The sequence below is a fragment of the Manacus candei genome, unplaced genomic scaffold, assembly GCF_025592945.1.
Source record: "Manacus candei isolate 608988 ecotype Guabito, Panama unplaced genomic scaffold, ASM2559294v1 h1tg000018l, whole genome shotgun sequence".
Lineage (NCBI taxonomy): Eukaryota > Metazoa > Chordata > Aves > Passeriformes > Pipridae > Manacus > Manacus candei.
The window spans coordinates 5,986,919-6,008,716 of NW_026138066.1; the positions used below are offsets into that span (position 1 = coordinate 5,986,919).

A 21,798-nucleotide genomic window follows, 5' to 3' on the forward strand; every position below is an offset into this window, starting at 1 on the left:
GGGTAAAATTAAATTTAATAAGAAATCCAATTAAAGAACAAAGAAATTAAGAGTCAAATATCTAAACAATCTTAATTATGCTTGGAGAAAATATCTTCTAAATATCTAAATAGCTAGAAGTCATAACATTTGTTTGCCTAATATGTGGTGTTTGTATATAGATATTAATACACACATGCTTTTGAAGATGAATCATACCTTTCTACTTCATGGTGTGTGACTGAAAGTTCATGAGAAACCTATCTCTGTTCTGCTGGGAAGAGCAAAGAATAGAGCAAGCCTTTAAAAACCTCTTAATCATATCTGAGTCCACAAATGTAGAATTATCTCAATACGAACAGCATGTTTTTGCCTGGTTACAGTCACCACAGTAACACCCATGTAGCTGTTAAATAGCTCCTGGAAAAAAAAGAACAGTGTAAAGCATAAATTAGAAAGCAATATACATACCAGATATCCGCAGTGCATCATAGGAACCTCAGCGGCACCTCTTGGAATCTGACAACAGGTCAGTGCAACAAGCACACTGGAGGCTACGGCTTTGGGCTGCAGGCTGGTACCTCTACAAGTCCAGAGGGGGAACAGCAGAAGGACAGTTGGAGATTTAAGGCCTCCATGACAGGTGCAGCTGCATGGGGGTGCAAGGACTGGAGATTCCTGAGCCATGACTGGGGCCATGCCTCTCTGTCCCTCAGAGAACAAGAAGACACGTGCAGCTGGGCTGACGGAGCACACGCACGGTGCGTGAGGAGCCAGCCAGACCTGGCTCCCCAGCAGAGCTCTCCTAATCCCTGATGCCTCATCAAACCTTGTCTATCCAAGAAGCAATGTTGAAAACGTTAAGCAGATCCTGATGACACATTAGGACAACAGCACAGAAACGTCAACACAAGTTACAAACTCCGCAGAGGCCACTCAATAAAAATGGTTGGTCTGCCAACAGGAAAAAAGAAAGAGTGTTCACAGGTAGTACCAGGAACATCAGGTTTTGTAGCCTGGAACAAGACTTGCATCGAGAAAACTTAAACCCCAACCCCTGCTGTGCCATTAACAACCATGCTTTCTCTGAATTACTGTATTTGTTACGTGTACATGACTGAGATGTAATACTGTTAATTACAGAGATGTTGGTTATAGCTCCCACAGGCAAAACTGATGTTATATATTACACTCTGTGTGCAAATTAGACTAAAAAAGCAAAGTATATTATGCCCAAACTTAAAGCACTACTTCTCTGAGTAAAATATTCACATGATAAGAGATTACCTGACATCTGCTAACTATTTCCTGGTACAAGAGTCAGACTGCTTAATCTTAACTTGGATCAGTGGCCTATCCCATTTTGCATTAATCTCCAAAAGGTACACAGAGGGAGAAGCCTTGCTCTGCTGGGAAAAAAAAGAAGCTGAGCCTCTCTCCCTCTCGTGCAATATTGTTCACATTGGTCTGATTTACTCAGCAAAAAAAATGCAGTGAGCCTATTTCCCTGGAAAGAGCTGCATTTCCAGAAGTTTTTGCTGTAATGCCAACTCCTTCTAGTTGAACCACAGGCTGAGTGTTCTCAGCTTCTGCTGCCATGATATTCCTGCCTGACTCATGAAAAACAGAGATTCCCTTAAAAACCTGCAGGCTCTTCATGGTCTTGAGAGGAAAAAACCCAATACAGAGCTTTAACCACTGTCAGTTCTGGCCCAGCACAGCATGTCTGAGACCAGCCTTTGCAAAAAGCTCCCAAACCAATACTGCACATCGCTTCTGCAGTGCTACTTGTTTCCCCAACTTGTTCCCCCCTTGGAAGGAACATATTGAAGCCTATAATAGTAATTCTCACTCCTGGCTCTACAACCAACTTGCCTGTTAACTTTTTGTTCAAAAATCTCTTCATCAGGCTTACCCAGACAGGAATTGTTTCCTTTGCCATTGTTAATGGATAACTCTGTCATGGTAGTTAAAAAGGCATACATGGTATGAGTCAGCAAGTGAAGGTAACACACATGGAGGACCTGCAAATTCTTCCTTGTTCCTTTCTGCCTGTCTTCTGAAGAGCCTGGTTTTGGTTAGCCAAATATCGGGTGATGCTTCAGAGAAACAGGTGGGCTGAGGCCCAAGCTGTCCCAGGAAAACAAGGGTTCATTGCTCCACTGGCTGCTAGGCAGGAAGGCTCAGAGTTGGCAGCAATTAAGGCAGCAAAACAGACTCTGAGAAGGAGAAAGGACCTGAGAGGAGAAATTGAGTGTCATTGAGCCCATAGTGCCTCACTGACCATTTCAACTATACATTTTAAAGCAGAATGTAACTTATTATTATACCTCTGAAACACAACGTATTTTATAAGTCAGACCCACTCCTGGAGCCAGCATTGTGACAGTGTCCAAACAGTGATTTCTAATCAAGCAGAGGATGAGGATGCATGTAGGGAGCAGGTTTAACAGAGGTGCTGTAATGATGTCGGAATTATAAACTTAAATGCAGTTTAGATCTGCATACTAATGAAGAGATGCCCGTATAGGCTTCTGCACAACTCAGTTTCAAAGAAATTAAAAACTGTCAGTTTATTGCAGTGCAGAGTTTCATTATTCAATTACACAAAGTATTAAATATCTCCTCATAATTAAAACATTTTTGTCATTTATCTCATATAGATTTTTTTCCCCCAAGTTTAGCCCTATCTCTTTTTGCTTTATGGTAGTTCTCCTGGGAGTAATTACTCAATTTCCAAAGCAGTAATTTGGGTAGCATAAGAGCATGTAACCTCAGCCTTGCTCCCTCCATCATAATGAAGACTTTGCCTAGAAACATACTTTTTCCCTTTCACATTATTTAAAATATGACACATGATCAATAACACAAAACTGCAGAAAACTTTCTCATATGATAATTCTATTGATTTTTAAAAGAAATAATTAAACTAACTGTTAAGACCAAGTTCATCAATACAATCTGACTCCTTTGTTCCTTCCTCCTGAGTAGGACAAATCAATCAGGGTTATGAAACAGCATAACCAGTTTTCTGGAGCTACTGCACCATTCTGACAACATACTGAATAGCCATTTTATGCCCTGTTTTTCTCTCCTTGCTCTCCCATCCCCCTGCACACATACCTGCAGCTCCAAATCGCAGCCTTCTCCTGATTCTTCTCTCATTGCATTGTACATTCCCCAAAACCTCCATTCTCCTCTCCGTGCTCCCTCGGTTTGCTACTTCCTACACCATCAGCTTCCTTTGCAAAATAATGAATGCACTTTTAGGAAAAACATACTTTATTTTTCTAAAAGAGATAGAGTGCCAAATTGTGTTAAATGCCAAATTTCTTTCCACTCTTAGGACAGAAGCATATCTGCGAATTGGTACCTCTGCTCAGATTGTATTTTAACAACAGGACTTTACCAGTTCTCTGCAGGGCAAAGCAGTCCCCTGGTAAGTGGTGAAACAGGAAAGCCAGAAGTCTCTCAGGTTTCCTCTGGAAGCAAAGCAGCTTCTCCATAGGGATGGCTGGCTCTCATTTTCTCTCATACTCTGATGCCCTTAAGACTTGTGCTGTAGTTGAAACAAAATCTGTCCCCAAGTGAACTTGCGCAGACCTCAATTTCTCCCAGTGATCCCACCAACACCCTCATCAGGCAGCTGCCGACTTGTGCCGCCACGGAGAGCTGCTCCTGCACCCAAGTGGTTGGACTGAGGAATCTCTTCTGTGGCAGAGGCAGACAGTAAGTCTGGCAGAATGGAATCAGCAACAGGGGAGATACACCACAGGTATGTGCCTTGTCTGCAGCCAGAGAAGGGGTTCTTTAGAGTTTCTTGATGAAAGTCACCTAAAATGCTGAAGGATTTGTTGTTTTCAAGGGACACTGCAGCATGTGTGTAAGTCCCAGATTATTCATCTCTGCAACAAGTAAGAAAAGGCCTTCAAAAACTTAGGTTCATAGGATGTAGATTTATTACCTTGTGCAAAATGCACTCTTTACGTGGAACAATAGATTCAGAACAGCAGAGGTTTATGCTGAAGAAATAGCTGAACACAGTGGAAGAATTACAGACCATGATACCAAAAGAAGAATTACAGAATATGCACGGCCTAAATCAGTCACAGCACAGTGAGGCACAGCAGCCATAGCAGATCCATTACTCCCCACTCAGCAGAGCCACAAACGCTTCTTTACTGACAGAAACATTCATCTACAGCATTCATAAGATCTACTGGTGTTCACAAGTTGCAGGGTTTTCCTGAGAGGAGTAGGAATCTGTGTGTGCCTACATTTGGCAATGTTATTTCAAGTCCAAGACAAGATACAGGTAATTTATAAATCTCCCTGAAAAATAATGCTTTTTCTGGAGGTACTTATATCTATTCAACAGCCATGCAACTTGATGGCCTGAGAAATGACTTTCTATAAATTTATTTTGAAAATAATCTTTTCAAATATGTACTTAAAAGGCTTATTTACAGTAAGTACAATTGTTAACTCTGTTAGGTATATGGGCAGATGTGCAGACCAGCACACACATGTAGCTCTCAGATTAATTTATTTTAAGCTTCTTACATAGTTCCAAAATCCCCAATATTTGGCCCAGTTGATATGGCTCTAACAGGTGTAATTGGAACAACAAACATGTTACAGATCAGAAAGTATTCATCAAAAGTATTCATCAGGTCTGTGTCCACACTTAGCAAGCCTTCCTTCTAACAATTTACACTGTACCTATCACTGCAACACCTGAATATTTAGCAAATGCTACCATCAAAGACTAGCAGATCCTCTTAACTAGGTGAAACTTGATACACTAAACCCTGTAAAGGCATTTCTTTTTGTCATGTTTAGAAAATACAATTATGGCATGTCTTGTCTGCCTTTCAGGTGCCAAAATTCAAACCCCAGTGTGTGCACCCAGCTCCCATCAAATTGCAATGAGAGATGCAAGACACTGTCCATTTGGCCTTCACTAAGTGAAATGAAACACAGGAAAGAACGAAAAAAACCAACAACAAACCCCAAAACAGCACACAGATTTCACTAGAGATCACACAGCATCAGAGCCAGAGATCAAACTCCAGAACCCTGACCCCCTTCCCCACATGCTTCTGGCTACATTCACTATGGGGAATTAGGGCAAACTGGGGAAGAGGTAGCAACATAAAATGGATTAGGAAGCAGTGACATTCTAGTGGGTCAAAAACAGACAATCTAGGAAAAGAAGAGAAAAAGGAAATTTAGAATAACAGATGAAAAGCACTGAAAGCTACCATCAGAAAGGAAGTAAGATGATGCAGCAGCAAGCATAAATAACAGGAGATGCACTGATGAGAAGCATTTTTCAGACATGTTAAATAGTTGATTGTCAAAATATTTTCAGTAAATACACAGATGCCGTGTTTGCCTCTAGTAGATGTATTTACTAGAGGCAAACAATAGCCTGGGTGGTAATACTGGGTGATGATATTGAGGGTAGACAACTCTCCTCTTTACTCCTTATCTAGCCCAGCCCCTAATCATATTAGCAGCTGCCTCAAAAGTATTATCACAGAGCACTTGGCAAAACCCAAAAGGCAATTGTGATCATGCCCTCAGAGTTCTGAAAAGGAGAATTACTTTAAATTCCATTAAATTCCACATAAAAGCTGTGTAAAGACTTGACACTCACCATAGGACATACTCTTCAAAAACACACTGCTGAAGCTGCTGGCACTTTCAGTATACAGTAAGCATAAACCAGAAAGGTGCTGTGACTGCCCCAGAACTGGACACCTCACATCTAGGTGACAGCCAGCAGCTCACCAGGGGAGTCCAGCACAGCCAACACGGCCCTGCTTCCTAGGGTAGACAGGGACTCAGAACAGAAGGAATGGACCTTTGGGACAGAAAGAAGGGAATGTGGAAGACAGTAAGAACGGGTATGTCCAAATGCCTGAGCATTCAGCCTTTCTGAAATTATCAAACACTCCAATAAGCTGAAAGACCAGACAAGGTGTTTTTCCCTACTGCAGGCCTCTTTTGCATATGCCTGAACAAGGCCCAAACACATTCTTATCCTTAAAATACCAAAAGTATTCTCCACAGGCTTCAGAGAAAACCACCTCTCCACCAAACCCATCTTCCTGATTACCAAACCCCCTCCTTACATGGCTCTACAAAAATCAAATCTGTCTGACACTTTATTATCCCAAAACAGCATTTATCAAAGCTTTATTTTTAGAATCTGACTGTTGTGAACTACTGCTGAATGGGAAAAAACGAGGCCCTGGTCTCAGCAATTGTACCTATACATCTGGAGAGGGACCAAGCAGAAGCCCTGCTGCTGGCACTGAAAAAATTCAAACCCCCAGCGGGACCAGAACACATGGATCCACACAGCAGAGGGATGAATCCACCCTCATGTCCCACAACAGCTCAACATCAACACAAATCAGAAGAAAAATGCATACAGAAAAGGTTGCTTTGCTTTTTCATCCCTCAGTACCCATGCCTTTTACACTCCACTGTCCAGCCCCAATCCTGGAAACAGCCATCAACTGTCGATGCCCTCCATCACTTGACAACTACAGCCAGTTACAGGGACCTGCATCCCTGGAGGGCTGCATATCCTGAGGAGGATGAAAGAGGCAGAGAAGGGGCATCATGAGCTGCGGCCACAGATCTGCTCAATGTGGTAGATCTCCTTGGGACAGTCAGCAGACAAGACAAGAGGTGCCTCCTCTGTTATCACAACATCGTCCTCAATGCGCACACCAATGCCACGAAACCTCTCTGGAGCACTCATGTCATCCTCAGGGATATAAATGCCTGAAAGAAGAAAGGGAATTAAAGCACACAACACTCTCCAGAACAAGACCCTTCCCTTACTGCATCACCATGAGAACAGGGTTGGATTTTCAGCAACATAACATTTGATCCCAAAAATTTTTAATATGGCAAGTTACTGTCTTTCTCCTCACTCATGGCTGTTGGTGGGCAAAGGAAGGAAAGTGTCCCTCTGTGCCCTTGGACATTAGCACATTAATAAAAACTTCCACAATTACACCTGGCCTTTCTGCACTTCTTGCTCTCAATGTCACATTCACAATGATGATTTTAACAATGGTCTGAATAGAGAGAGAGAAGAGCTAAGCATTAAATATCAGTTTCAAGCCGACAGCTTCAAATACAGTGACAAGTAAAAAGAAAGATTCATTGCAGTATGCCCAATTTGCAAAGCTAAGTTGTGAATGCCTGTAATTGCAGACTGTAACGCTTGAGACTTATACCACCAGCAATGGTAGAGGTTCAGTCTCAGGAACACAGAACACAGTACAAGCAAACCAACTCTACTTTTCTGCATCTGTGCTCCACAATACTTTGCTGCCTGAGTCTACTTCCACCTTGGCCGTGTTTGGGAAGGAAATGGGGTGTTCTAATACTGTAATGACTTTGGGAAGGGAATAACTTAAGGCTTTCCAATACTGTAATAATTTTCAGTTTCACCAGAAAGAACCTGAAACCTTTGGTCTGAGGTACCAACTAAACACTGAAAGCAACACTGTTATCCTCAGTGTTGCATGTTTTTGTCCACCACTGACTGCATGTCTTGTTACCTGGTTCAATGGTTATCACCATGCCTGGCTGGAACGGGAGTGACCGGGATATATCTGGGGTATCGTGAACATCCATGCCCAAGTAATGGCCCACATGATGTGGGCAGTACTTTCGGACAGCCTAGCAGAAGACAGAACAGGTGTCACGGAGGCAGTTAAACACAGCCCAACTCATTCCAACAAAAAAGATAGGAAGAAGAGACAGAATACTCGTGTGCTTAACTAGCAGCCTTACTGTGATGACCAGATCACCAGGGACTGCCTTACATCTACCAGAACTGGATGGCCCCCAAAACCCACCAGCACCAGTTGCCCATTATGAGCACATTGCAGACTGCCCTTCCCCCTCGCTGAAAAGAACAGTCCAAGCCCATCTCCATCTCAGCATGTCAGGAAAGACGTCAATTTTCAGTGCGCTGAGCTTTGCTGCCCCAACCCTTTCTATTCCTTAAACGTCCAAGCCCTGCATGATTCCATCAGCCCACCCTGACAACGGCAGCAGCGGATACAGCTGCTCCGTGCCGTGGCAAAGTGAGGTCCTACACATGGCAGAGCAAACGCTGTGCCGATTTCACGTAGCTACAGCACGATTTTAATCCACCTCTACAGGACACAGATACCGCCTCCCCCCGCACCATCCTAATCACCCACCCTACTGAGGGGGAATCAAAGAGCTAATTCCTCCCTCCTCATTCCCCCCTCCCCACACTCCTCATTCCCAGAGGACTGAGCTGCAGGCGCCGCTCCGCCTGGCTGTGCTGCCACCTGCCGAGGGAATACGGCACGGCAGCCTCCGCCGCTGCCATGGCACCGGCACCGTAGGACAATTAAATCCGGCAGGAACCTGTCCGGCTGCCAAAAGCGGTAGTGCCGTCACCTGGTTCTGCCGTCTTTCCTGTACTGGCATCAGCAATCGTGCAGGTTTGCAGTGGGTGTGACTGGATAAACTTATGTAACTACAAACCAATCTTATTTGTCCCTACGTTCAGCTCTAAGGCAGGCGAGTTTCCCAGTCTTGTTTACCAGGTGAATCCCAATACTGACACAAAATGGTGCAGAAGAGGCAGCAGGTGGAATGACTGAGAAGAATGGGCTGCACCTTTTGGTGGTACTGCAGATTTATGCAATGTTAAACAGATCAGAAAACTACAAATAACTGCCTGCAGCCAGTCCTGGACCCAGAATTCTGTGTTAGCGCCTATGTCCCTACAGTTCCCTTCAGACTGTGGTCTAAAGCTGAATCTGCAAAATGGCAAATAATGCAGAGCAATGGGGATGGATCTGCAGAGTGAGAGCAAGAGCCGAGAACAAATATTCACACTGTGTGCATATAAGACTGGGGGGTTACTTCAGACTAATTTGTTGAAACACATCTCCAAGTTTAGCCCTGACTTGAAAGAAATCCAGACCTGTGCTGAGACCAGCCCACAACATGAATTATAGCACAGTGTGTGGCAAAAATTAGAAGACATCTCAAAAACACATTCCTGACCCAAACTAAAGCGACTAACACTACCCAAGGAGAAAATAATCAGGCTTAGTAAGGGTAAACTGGAGTAAAAATCTTCAAGTACCTTGAAGAAATGGCTGTCAGTGATGCTGCTCTCTAGGACACCCAACTCTTTCAGTTTCTGTCCAATAAGGCTCAGCATGAGGCTGTAGATATTTTCCAGACTCATGCCTGGAGAGCAGAGGCTCAAGCAGGACTTCTGGATATCCAGGACAGCCTGGTATAGTTCTGCTTGGGGTTTGGTGAACCTGAAGACCATTGAGAAGGAACAAAGGACATATCTCACAATTAAACTGCTACTCAGAACGCATCTTTGGGACAGATTCAGTGCAAAGTTGGAGCAAGAAAAGTCAGAAAGCAAAGCAACTGTCTCCTTATATGAAAGGCCAGACAAAGCATCCCTGCAACACGCCCTTCAATACACCGTGTAGAGGCAGGGTTTCTCAGGGTTTCTCAACCCCCAAGAAAAGCAAGGCCAAGCTACTGCAGGAAAAAGAAAATACAGGACACAAACACACAAACACAGAGATATCGCACCAGCAATTTCATGACTGACAGAGCGACGTACATGCCAACTAAGACTCCTTTTTTCTCACATACAACTGGAGTCAGCCACAGCTAAATGTACAAAAAAGCCCTCTCTGCACTTTAAGCATGCTGTAATAGCTGAAAACAGCAATGATCACCCATATTCATGTAGTAATTAATGAGGCAGTGGGGAATACAGCTTCTCATGCTGAAAGATTAGTTTATATAATTTGATTACTTTGAAGAACCACAGAATGGGACACGTTAAAACTACTCACACAGAGATTAAACACACATACACTCCATCCATCAATTATTTAAGAGCTTCTCAGTGTTCTTCAAAAAACCTTATTGTGGCATACCTTCCGTTGACAGGCCAGGTACGTGTGATGTCACTCACATAGCAAGACAATTCACATCCACCATCTAACAAGACCAGTTCACCATCCTGCAGAATAACAAGAAAAAATGCTGTGTGGGTCAGTCCAGCTATTAATTGAACTGATTTTTTTTCTGTCTGAGAGCAGGAAAGGAGGTTATGCACTTATTTTCACAAAGCAGTAGCAGAGGTGTGAATTCTTGTTGCAGAATAACACCCCAGGTGCTACCCCAGGTTTTAAACAGGCTATTCCAGTTGGATTGTTTCTCTGCGAGGTAGTCTCTGACTGTTATGCTTATCTACTGTCTGAACCCTTACCATGCTGATTTTCAAACATTTTGGAGCAAAAAGACATTTACTGTGAACTATTCTGCTCTCTCAGTCCCATTGACACCTGAGTTGCTTACTCCTGCAAATTACACCAGTGACTCCTTCCACTAGAAGTTCTCTGCTAGTGACTGAGCCAGAAGGGTTTTGCAAAAAAAACATTTATTTCTGAGCTATCCATAAGATCACTAACCACTACAGATTTAGCCTTGCCATAGGATAGGAGGACCCAGCAAAATAATTTCTCTGACAGTGTATCGCTGCTGTAAATGCACTATTGAATAGCTTGAATCATCTTCCCCATCCTTTTATAAGATATCCTTCTGAATCTGTCTGTTGATGAAGAAAAAGCTTTTGGAGATGTGAACCTCTGATTCACTTCAGCAAAACTGTTACATGTCAATTAAATCACTGACTACACATCTTCCAAAAAGTCACACAGAAGGAAGATAAAGAGCCGAGAACAAAACCACTGCTTTGCTCTCCCTCCTTAAAGAAGCTAACAACAAATAGAGCAGTGGAATCTGTAAAAAGTTTGGATTAAATTCTCTATAGATTTACAGTACATGTAATCTAGGGACTTTATTACAGAGATTCACTCCACAGATCCATGACTGTGCCAGCAGCCATGATGTGGAATGACAAGGAATAATTCTAGCAGATTGATGGAAAGAATAACAAGCAGAATTTCACTGTTAGTGCTACTTCCAGTGCTATCTATTATCATTGTGTACAGTCAAGTGCCACAAACAGATACACAGGAGATAAATTACCAGTGAGCAGATGTCACTATCCCACTGAATAGACAGGCCATTAACTATCCATTTAAATTGTACTTTTTAACTTTTTCGGAATAGCTGGTTCAATCCATTGCAGAAAATCTGAAATTATAGCACCTGCCATCTTCCAAGCAATTAAACAAGCTAAATAGCAATTTATTGGCTTAGGGAATTCTGCTTGTGGTTTGATTGTTCAGTAAGTGCCTTATGTTGTGCTTCTTGTCCTCTTTCTTTAAAGCTGAGCCCACTAAATGGTGAACTGAATGATGCATTCAGATTCCTACCAAATTAGACACTTTGTTAGCCTATTTGGAAACAAGAGCTGTAGGAAGCAGCACACAAAGACAAGGAAAGAGTCAGGTTTACGGGTTTAACCTCCTACTTAATAGTTTGGAAAAAAAACAATGACAGTCACTTAACCGAACAACTTTAACAGAAGCAACTGGAATTACATCAGCACGCCTGACCTTGGATGACAGAACAACAAAGGAGGCTTCTTTCTGCCAAAAGCAGCCTGTCATATCTTTTGTACATTTGTCTCTGCAGATCATTTCAAGGTCTGCTAGATGCCAGCTTCAAGAAAAGACAATGCTAGTGGGAAAGTTTCATCCTGCATTAAGACAGAGGAAAAATATGCTCCTCTGAAAAGTGAATAGTGAGCAGAGCAGTGGGGAAATACGGCTCCTGAAAATACTTATCCGAATCTAAAGGTCTATTGTCAGGAAAGCTGGAGAGGGTTCAATTCAATAAGGAGAATCTTCAAAATAAGACAAAACACATTAATTTACCTAAAGCCATATAATCCACCTCTTGACATCTAATGTTGATCCTTTTCCTCCTTGTTCCCGTTCCCTGCTTTGCTGGCCTACATGCAGACCAAAATGCTTTTCAGCTTCACCAGAGCAGGAATGCACTATTGCCCCTTATGTTGCAAAGCAAGACTAAGCAATGCAAGTGACAGCAGAAGATCTCCCAAGGTGCCTTCACTCTGCAGTGGCTCCTCTCTTTTGTGAGGCCAGTGACCCACCCAGCACCACACCCTGCTGTGCACGGTGTGCGAGCAAACCTATTCGCTAAATTATTTGCAGCCCTGTTTGCAAGGCCTTCCACTGGTCAGAAAATACTGCAGCAAGCGCAGAGAGGAGAGGAAGAGAAGTTAATCTGCCACTGACAGAAAAACTAACCAGGGCACGACTCCTTTCCCTTGCTCAGTTTATATTTAAGTGCTTTGATACGTTTAGTCAAAACAAAGAGCAGCTAGGGGACATACATGTGTGTCACAGCTCTGCATTTCAAGTTACTGGACAGCAGATGGGTTACCTTGATGAGCTGATTGTTCTTCACATAGTGCAAAGTGTTTGATCTGTTGCCACCTGCAACAACAGGGGGGTACGCCAAGATGTCAGCACCACGGGCCCGGCACTCGAACTCAAACTGGAACAATAATTCAGAGAGGAGAACATTAGTGCTGTTTCAGGTGATTAACTGCCCAAGGGCTAGGTACAACTGTTTTCTTAATTTGTACAACACAAAGTGAAACTGGAAAGTGAGTTTACTAAATGAAAGCAGCCTTGAATATTATCCAAGAATGCTGGAGAAAAAAATACAGAACAATCCACTTTTCAAGAGTGTTTTAAGCCTGCATCTAGTGTCATGGAAGCTTTTTCTGGTACAAGCTACTCAATACCATATGAAATTCATTACACTGTCATGCATCCAGGTAAGGATTTGTTCTTACATGAAAAAATGCTTATTTGCCATATAACATTCTGAATTTTCAAAGATCCTAAATGTCAGCATGACAATAGTCATGTTTTATTGCTGTCTTTTAAAATTATGAAGTACCAGCATATTTACAGCAGTATCTATTACCATGACTGTTGAACTAAGAAGGTTTGAAAACATGCACTACCTTGATGTCTGAGAGATGTAAGAAAAAGGCACCACAGGCCTCAAGATCTTTACCCTTCTTGAATGATGAAGCTGATGGAAGCATGGCAATGAATTGAACTTACATCTATAAAGACCCTCAATATATTAATAGCACCTCTTTTCTATAACTACCAAGATCACATGGGACAGAACACTCCAAGATGCATACATGGAGCAATGTATGTTTTACGATCCTGATCTAGAGTGAAAAATTGATCTGTAAAATACACTTTAATTAGTTTTCTTTACAGTTCAGTACTGCTGCTCAGTGCCACGTCAGCACAGGCCCATCTATGTCATAATAAATAGAGGGTCAAATCCTGCTGATGTTTCTCAAACAGGCATCTCACTGCAATTCCTCATGAAGTTCCTTACCAAATGTGCAGGCCAATTAGTCCTTATTTTGTAAATGAGAGGTGTCTAAATTGCTTCAAGATAGCTGTGGTAATCTGATGTAGTAAGAGGCTAGAGGCAAGAGAAGCAGGCTTTATAAACAGGTGTTATAACTACTTTAATTCTGCACAACAGAACTGTATCATAGGATAAGATAACTATATCTCCGACTGTTTAGCAGGTTTGGTATTCAAATATAGTAGAAAAACATATTAATAGCAGACAAATTTAGACAACCACTACGCTCCTTCAATAAGGGTGTTGGAAGTACTGCTGAAGAATTCCTCACACTGACTCTTCTGCATGTCCAAGATTTGGGTGAAGAAGAAATGTGCTACGGTGGGAGACATCATAAAGAGATCGGACACTTCTTGTTTGCTGGAAGGATAACCAACATCCAGCCCTTCTATCTCACTTTCAGCTATAAAGTACTCACCTTTGCATATAGAAAGGCTTCATCCACTGGGGATTTGCTGGCAAACATTGTCTCTGTGAAAGCCTATGAAAAAGAAGGGCCTTTCAGTTAGCAAAAGAGCCTGAATTTGAGAGAAGCTTTTTTTTTTTTTAACCTGTTGTCTTTTGAGGAAGGCTCAAGATCAGCTGGTCCAGAACACCAGAGGCAGCTGAAAGTGCAAAGTGCTGTCAAGACTAGAACCAATTAAGATCTGTTCCCCATGAAACTCTATTTAGGAGCTGATTGACTCCAGTTTTTGATAAAAAGGATTAGATGGTTGAGGCTGATCCCATAGGTTGGCATTTTAGGAGTTGTCTCGCCTATGGATTCCTTCACATATGAGTGCCTTACGCAGCTTTTCCTTCAGAGAAGGACAAGCTGTACCTCTCTTTTCTATTTGGCTATCTATTTTGATAATATTTACAAAAACATAATTGCATTTGAGTTATCTGTCACATTTGTTGAAAATGGCCAATGAGTTCAAAAGGTATTTGAGGGAGAAGGGGGAATACAGAGACATACATAGGCAAAGCCTTCACAAAAATTCTGTTTCCTCAAAATAAACAGAATAGACAGGAAAGAAAATGGTGAGGGGAAGCAGAGCAGAAGCTGCTAAGAGAGTGAAAAGGCTACCCCTGATCAGATAATGCTTTTAAACACAGTCTAACAGCTGCTGGCTTGTCTTTGCTTGAGTTACACTGATTGAGAGAAGCTGGTTGTCCAAGCAGCCTTCCCATTTCTCCTTGTCACGTGAAGGGAGCCGAGCCCAGCCCATGGCTGAGACACAGCAGTTCAGTAACAGATTAGACCAAAGGTATCCTTCCAACCAATGTCACCCCATCAACAGCATGCACTGGTTCATCTGCAGAGCACACGACCCCCTTACCTCTGCTGTCACCCGTCCAGCTATCTTCATCCTTTCAATCTCTGCCGGGGATTTGATCAGCCGAAGGTTTTGCACTAAATGTCGGATGCCTTGGATGCGGTTTTTGCTCCGAGCTTTCATCTCAGCCAGCGGCTGCAGGTAGTCAGAGTGCAGCTCTGGATGCACTGGTTTTGTCAAGTCATACCAAACAATGTTTGACTCACCTGGAATACAAAACAAAAGCTGACACAGACAAAAATAAATGTAGAAATGTCCTCCTCACACTGAACAGACTCATTCCTCCTAAATTAGACCTGCTGCTATATTTGAGACAAATAATTTCCTCTGAATTTGCGTTGACAGACCATATAGACACTTTCACTGTCACAAGATTCTAGCAATCTCTTCTAAGTTTGGAAGATTACCAACTCATAGCAAGTAGATTTCACAAATCACCACTTCTGGGCAAATAATGGGGTTTAAGACCAACGCTGAATATACACATCTTGTCAAAGTTGTACTTGTGTAATCTAAGTAGGCATTGCACTGCAGTGATGCCCATTCTGAATCGTTCTGTCATTTAGCCTGTCCCCACTGATGTAAGGCAATTTACCTTTCTACCCATGGAATCAGGGTCATGATCAATTATACTTCAGAACACTGTGGGGAACAACTGCTTATTTCAACCATTCTGAGATAAACTAACTCAGGACAAACACATTTAACTATGTGGACAGTTATTTAGAACATGAAAGTTAGCACCCACATTCTCCCCACAGGAACATTTTAAACAGAAATTAGTAGAAAAGCCATTGTGAGTCACAGTTGATGCCCACCTAGGCCCCCTTCTTTGGGGATGGTAACCATTAGCAAGTGCTTACAGGAAGTGTCTAAGAAGCTGGGCATTTAGGAAAGAGTATTTCCCTTAGCACATGCTCCCCAGAATCCCCCTTCTGGTTTCTTCATTTCAAGGCTGCATCTTCATAACAGTGATTTACTGCTTTTCATGGATCTTTCCCCTGTAGAATTAAAAATTTTTCACATTCCAAACCTTCCATGAGTGATCTACAACTTAGAAGGTGCCAAAACCTGCCATGTGATCATTTCATTCAGTGTTGTCTTTTTTTAAAATTATGAAAACCATCAAGTAATTGTTCCTACTCACCTTCTCTGTGCTTTCCACAACCATACACATCTCATACCTTGGCTTCTGTTTTCTCTTTTTCAAGCTAAGTGGGTTCATCCAGCATGTATCTCACACACTCCATACTGTTGATCATCCCTCTAGCCCTTTCTGTGACTTATCTATTTTCAATAAATCCTTTTTTGAAACAAAGTAACTGGGTCCCATAAAGCTCCAAAATTCACTCTCTCTAGTTGTTTGACCCCCCCCAAGCACTTGCCTTTATTATATTATCATAAGCATTCTTCAGCTTCGTTTTATAATGCACTCAAGTTCCCCCTGGATTATAAGTACTGAGGCAACACAGTGATGTTAAATGCAAAGGAATATTTCTAGAGGACAGCAGTGTTCATATTTCAAGAGCAAGTCATCATCTAGCTAAAAAAATGTGAGTGGACTAACAAACTCCCTGTATGGATAATTTTCCAAGTCTACTGTGAATAACATACCTTCAAGTTTCCTATACTTCATCTGGTTTTGGCTCTGTCAGCAAATAGATATGACTAGAACACTAGTATGTTCTTGCTTATCCTGTTCCTTAACATTTCACAGATGTGTATCAATTTGCATGACAGTCTGCACAAGAAATTCATAGGGGAGAAAAAACTATTATTTTCAGAATGCTCTTAGGCACATGGTGTGATTCTTGGGGGTGGTCCTGTGCAGGGCTAAGAGTTGGCCTTGATGATCCTCGTGGGTCCCTTCTAACTCAACATACTCTGTGATTCTGCGAAAACCATATTTCCACTGGTGGTCCTCAACAAACTAACAAGAACTTCCAACTGCCTTTGTCATAGTAATACCACTGCACCTCCTCAAGTTCATTACAGTCTTGAATTGATGTCACCTCCCAAACCCATACCATTCAGACTCCGAAAACCACATCTCATCCCATTTCCCCTTTGTTTTTTGTTACCTTTCAGCTTGGCCACCAAGTGCCTGAACTCATCGATGGTGTAAGCTTCATCTACTCCTGTGAGAGCAATGGCCCCATCTGGGCCTGACCTGGGCCCGTCCCATAACTCTCGCTTTGGATCTCTCCGGGGCACAAAAAGTATGGATTTGTGGGATGGCAGCGCTTTGCCAGGAACGCTCTGCAGCACCAGGATGCTGTCAGGCTCCTGAAACCCACAGAGGTACAGGAAGTTAGTGTCCTGGTGGAAAATGTAGGGGATGTCATTGCTCATGTAATACGTGGGGTTGGATAGCAGAATCACTGTGTGGTCCAATCCATCCCAGCCATGGGCTTCCTTCTGGATCAACACCATCAGTTTGTGCCGGCGAAGAGCATATTCCACCTGTGACAATCCTGGGGTTACCTCTCCTGTGAATACAAAACAAATCAGATGGAGAAATTCAAGGCACTTAGGACATTCTATTAGTTGTAACCTGATTCCTGCCTACTCCCTGATGCCTTACATCTGCATGGCTTCGCTGTAATCCCTCACAAGCCTTTCCACTACTTTCCTGTGCACCTCTTCAGCTTCTATCCCTCTAGCACATTCTCACTCAAACTGCTTCTCCATCACGTGGAGACAGAAATTTATTTCAGCCAATTGGATTTTGTATTATGTATTTCTGTGCAAAGGCAGAAATCACAAACCTGGTAGATTTAGATAAAAATCCAAAACAGATGGATGTTGGCACAGAAACATGCAAAAAAAAAGCATAAAAAGGAAGGTGTGAGGCAAACTGAACTTTAACCACTAAAAACTGATGGGTTTTACAGCATCTGGACATTGAACAGAAGTTTGTGTCCTGAGGTTGAGCATTAATTCCCTCAGATAAAGCTAGAATGTCTGTTCAAATACACGCTAAGTCAAGTCATAAAATGACTTGTTCTAAACCATAAGGGGCAGATTGAGTGTTACAAATTCTGGGAGATCATGCAGAAACACAGAGGTTGCAGAGTCTAACCAGTCACAAGATTCCAGGCAGAACCAAATCACGGACTGCAGGCTGGCAGACTCTGATTAAGAGAAGGGATCTTCTTCAGGGCAGATGTAGCTTTTCTCAATATTTAACAATTCAGATTTTTCCAAAGTTAAATTCTATATTTCTAATGACACGAACAAACGATCTCTTAGATGAAAGAACTCTTTAAACTGTTCCAGTCACAAAAGATATGAAGTACAGCAATCAAGATACTCACCAAAACCAGACTGAAGTTGAAAGGACGACCAACAACAGCTGAAGTATGTATTTTTAAAAATGTGAGACTCCCTAACTATGATCTAAATTAATACAAGAGCCTTAATCAGTAGGTTGGCTAATATCTTATATTAACATAGACTACATTTTGATACTTTTCACTTTCTACTTCAGTAATCTTTTCTTCCTCTTTAATGTATAATGCAGTATTAATTCTAGAATAAAAATTTACATTTGACTTGTACTGTAAGTGGATTCTTGCATAAGTGCAGTGGGAGGGGAAACTTCTATCCAAAATGTTTTTCCTTGACAAAAGAGTTTAAGAAAACTATGTATGCTGTATTTGTGTTAAATTTTAGACCTTTTCAAAAACTTACATTCCCAACACCTATTAGGTGTAAAAGTCTTTAAAAAACCCCAACCCCCCAAAACAACAAAGAAATAAAACCACCATATTTGTTTTACTCTCTAGATCTGGAAATTACAGAGAACATAGAAACTGCTGTAGTGCAATCTGACCTCACAATTCTGCAATATGATACTGCAAATTTCCTATGTTCCACTGCATTCCAGTCAGCTTTCTAACTGCCACAGTCCAGCGAATTTTAGAAGCTGCAATACGGTGGAACATGGGAATCCCAGCTGTCTTCCAACTGTGAGGCCTGGAAATTCTCTTTGCCTTAAAGGCATTTGCTTTTTAAAACAATAATTGCAATAAAACAATGACATATTATTTTAAGGAAAACACCTCTCCTTTATTAAAAGGAAAAATACTATGAGCAGCTAGAATTCACTTCCACTGTTTCAGCTTTGAGTACTTTTTAAGGGTCGGCCTCACTTACAGTGAGCTGTCAATCAATGCCCTAAGCAACCTGATCCAGTGCTGAAGTAAGCCCAGCTCTGAGCACAGGGTGAACCTGTTAACCTGTGAGGTTCCTTCTGACCTGAATTATTCTACAATTAAGTATAGAAGTATATGGTTATATATTCATCTGTTCTCCCTGTATACCCACCTGTGGAAGAAGAACACAGAAAAGAATGTTTTCCTGGACATATTCTTGAATATATTTAAATATTTTTAGGGAGTTTTTTAGATTTAGTTGTGGTCATCTCATACCTATGTGCTACCTATTTTCATTATATCTCAAAAAATGTAAAATCTCAGTTTCTTTTTCACTGTTCCTGTCAAACTTCATAGTCACAAGTCTCTTTTTCCCCTTTTCCTCACATTGAATCCCCTCTGAAGAGGGCACATTCTTTAGACAAGTGGTGTCCATCTATCAATGTCCCTCCCCAGTCACCTTTTCTGAATGGCACCTTTATATGAAACATTATGGCAGTTCAGCTTGCACAGAAGACTCACTCTTAATAAAAATCATATGTATTTTCAGGACAATGAGCTCCCAAAATGCCACTGCCACAAAAGGTCTGCAGCACCCAAGTAAGGATCCTGAGCACGCCACGAGAAAAAGGTAAAAAAGCAAACCTGTGAAGCCTATTTTTGGAATCAGTATCATCTCAGACAAGGAAATTAGTTCCTAAATATAATTACTGCCTAATGAAGGTAATCATAAACAGCTGAAACTCCAGACAACTGTATGATGCAGCAAATCAATGTGCTCAAAAAAGCAGAGACAAGAATGAATACCAATAACCCGCTCACACAGTGCCCAAACCTTACCTGGCTTGAGCAGATGTGGGTGTGTGAAAGGGCTGGGCTGGCCCAAATACCGGTTTGGAATCTTCTTCTGCTGGGCAGGCTGGATGGAAAATCTTCGGAGAGCACATGACTTGCAAACTGGAGGAAAAGAAATGCATCACGTCAAGGTGAGAAAAACCCTTCCAGTTAGAAAATTGCTGAATTCTACTACAGTCTTCAGACTTTTAGTAGCATTCATTCGCTTACATGGCAGAAATATCCCTCCTTAGCTTCTCGATCTGTTGTGTACCACCATAGTTTACGAAACAATGTGCACACAACTCAACTAGTGATCAAATACTCATAAAACAGATTGAAAGAAACGAACAGATGCTAAACCTGACAATCCAGCAAGAAAACCCAGGAAGCTCTGTTGGTTTGCACATCCCAATTCATACACTTGGTGTTCAGGAGGTACTTGATGCTCTCCCTCCCTTGCTTCCCTCAAACACCACAGGGCTCCAAGCACAACACCTGTATATTGTTTCTTCTTGACTATGTCCTCAAAAAATATCCCTCACCTTGAACAACTATACATTTTCCAAGGCCTTTCCAGTTCTCTTTTTTACTAATAACACAGCAAAGAAATCATCAAATAACAGGTTTATACAGCAATGTGGTGTTTTTTTTCCTGTATGAAAGATACTCCAGAGTCCCTATTTATGTATTCAACTTACTGGACAGTAGCATTAGCCAAACTGAATAATTATGTATCCCACCTCCAAATCCACACACAGCCAAAGCAGTCAAGTTTTAAAGCGAATTACAAGCATAAGCATACATCTGGGAGCTGGGAGTGGCCATGGTAAGAAAAAAGCTAAAATGAAACACGAATTGTCAGAAACTTTACCAACTTTAGAATTCTCAGCCACAGCCTTTTGCAGCTGAAAAACTGCTTGTGCCTAGATACAAATCATCAAGACACGTGGAAGGAGAAGATAATCAGAGGGTAAACGTCTACTTGGTGTCTTGAAAAGTAGTTGTCACTATGCACCTACTACAAAATCAATTTGTGTTGCCATAGCGCGGCACTGGATTCGTAGAACACACAGTAATTAAGTCTTCACTAGCATAAGCAAGGATAAGACAAACAAACCAGATGCCCTTTAGGGAGCCGAGACTCAGGGGATTACAGCAAAACATACAGACCGTGGATTTACAGGGGGAGCCAGCATGACTGGCCTCTAATTGAAGATCACTTATGCACGACAACCAGTTGTCAAAACACGAAGCGCTCACTATGTGATGCCTGACTGGAGACCCAGGCGGTGAAATACAACTGCAGCTTTTTGGGCAGCTTAGTTTAAAACAAGTGTCTCCACTGTTTCTCTCCACGTACACAGCAGTCAAACAGGGCAGCTCGCAACGAGACGAGAGGACACGGCGGGCATTAAACAGAGCAACGTTTTGAAGGCAGCACCGACAGCGGACCGAGGGGCGAAAGCGGGGCTGTGAGCAGTGATAACCAGGTGTCGCCAGCGGAGCCCCGGGAGCGGGCGCAGGCCCGGGGGCAGGCCCTGGGGGCGCGGGTGCGGCGGTGCGGGGGAGGAGGGGTGTCTGACCTGCGGCGCCGCGCCAGCCCCTCAGCGCCGCGGCGAGCGCCGGGCCCCGCAGGCGTGACATGGCCGGGGCACGGGACACGGGGCACAGGGCGCATGGCGGGGCCTCCCCGCGCCGCGCCGCGCGCTGACACCATCGCCGCGCGCCGCCCGCCCGCCGCCAATGAGCGGCGCCGCGCCGGCTTTAGGCGCCCGCGGAGGCCGCCTGCGCCGACCACGAGGGGGAACGGGGGCCACGGCGCGGCAGCGAGGGCGGGGGAGAGCGAGCGGGCGGCAACACTAAGCGGAGAACACAGTTGGACGCAGTCACCACCGCCACCTCCAGAAAATTCCCGCCGCAGCGCCGCGGAGAGCGGGCGGGGCCCGGCGAGGGGGGCGTGACCTGGGGGGGCGTGCCGCGCTGGAAGCTTCCATGGCGCCAGGCGGGGCTGTGGGCGCGGCAATGTGGAGGGCAATGCCTGGAGAGGGCGT

At 43.0% G+C, this 21,798-nt stretch overlaps 1 protein-coding gene across 1 annotated transcript; it reads right to left on the reverse strand.

The window, feature by feature from the left end:
• Window positions 1–3,920: 3,920 nt before the first annotated feature.
• XPNPEP3 (X-prolyl aminopeptidase 3) lies at window positions 3,921–21,635 on the reverse strand. The gene is made up of 10 exons (XM_051784229.1): window positions 21,331–21,635; window positions 19,751–19,867; window positions 16,835–17,242; window positions 14,757–14,959; window positions 13,853–13,915; window positions 12,412–12,525; window positions 9,969–10,054; window positions 9,143–9,326; window positions 7,569–7,689; window positions 3,921–6,780 (listed from the first exon to the last, which is right to left on the reverse strand). The coding sequence occupies exons 1-10, from the start codon at window positions 21,389–21,391 to the stop codon at window positions 6,614–6,616; spliced, it is 1,524 nt and encodes a 507-aa protein (XP_051640189.1). The 5' UTR covers window positions 21,392–21,635; the 3' UTR covers window positions 3,921–6,613.
• Between the last annotated feature and the right edge of the window lie 163 nt (window positions 21,636–21,798).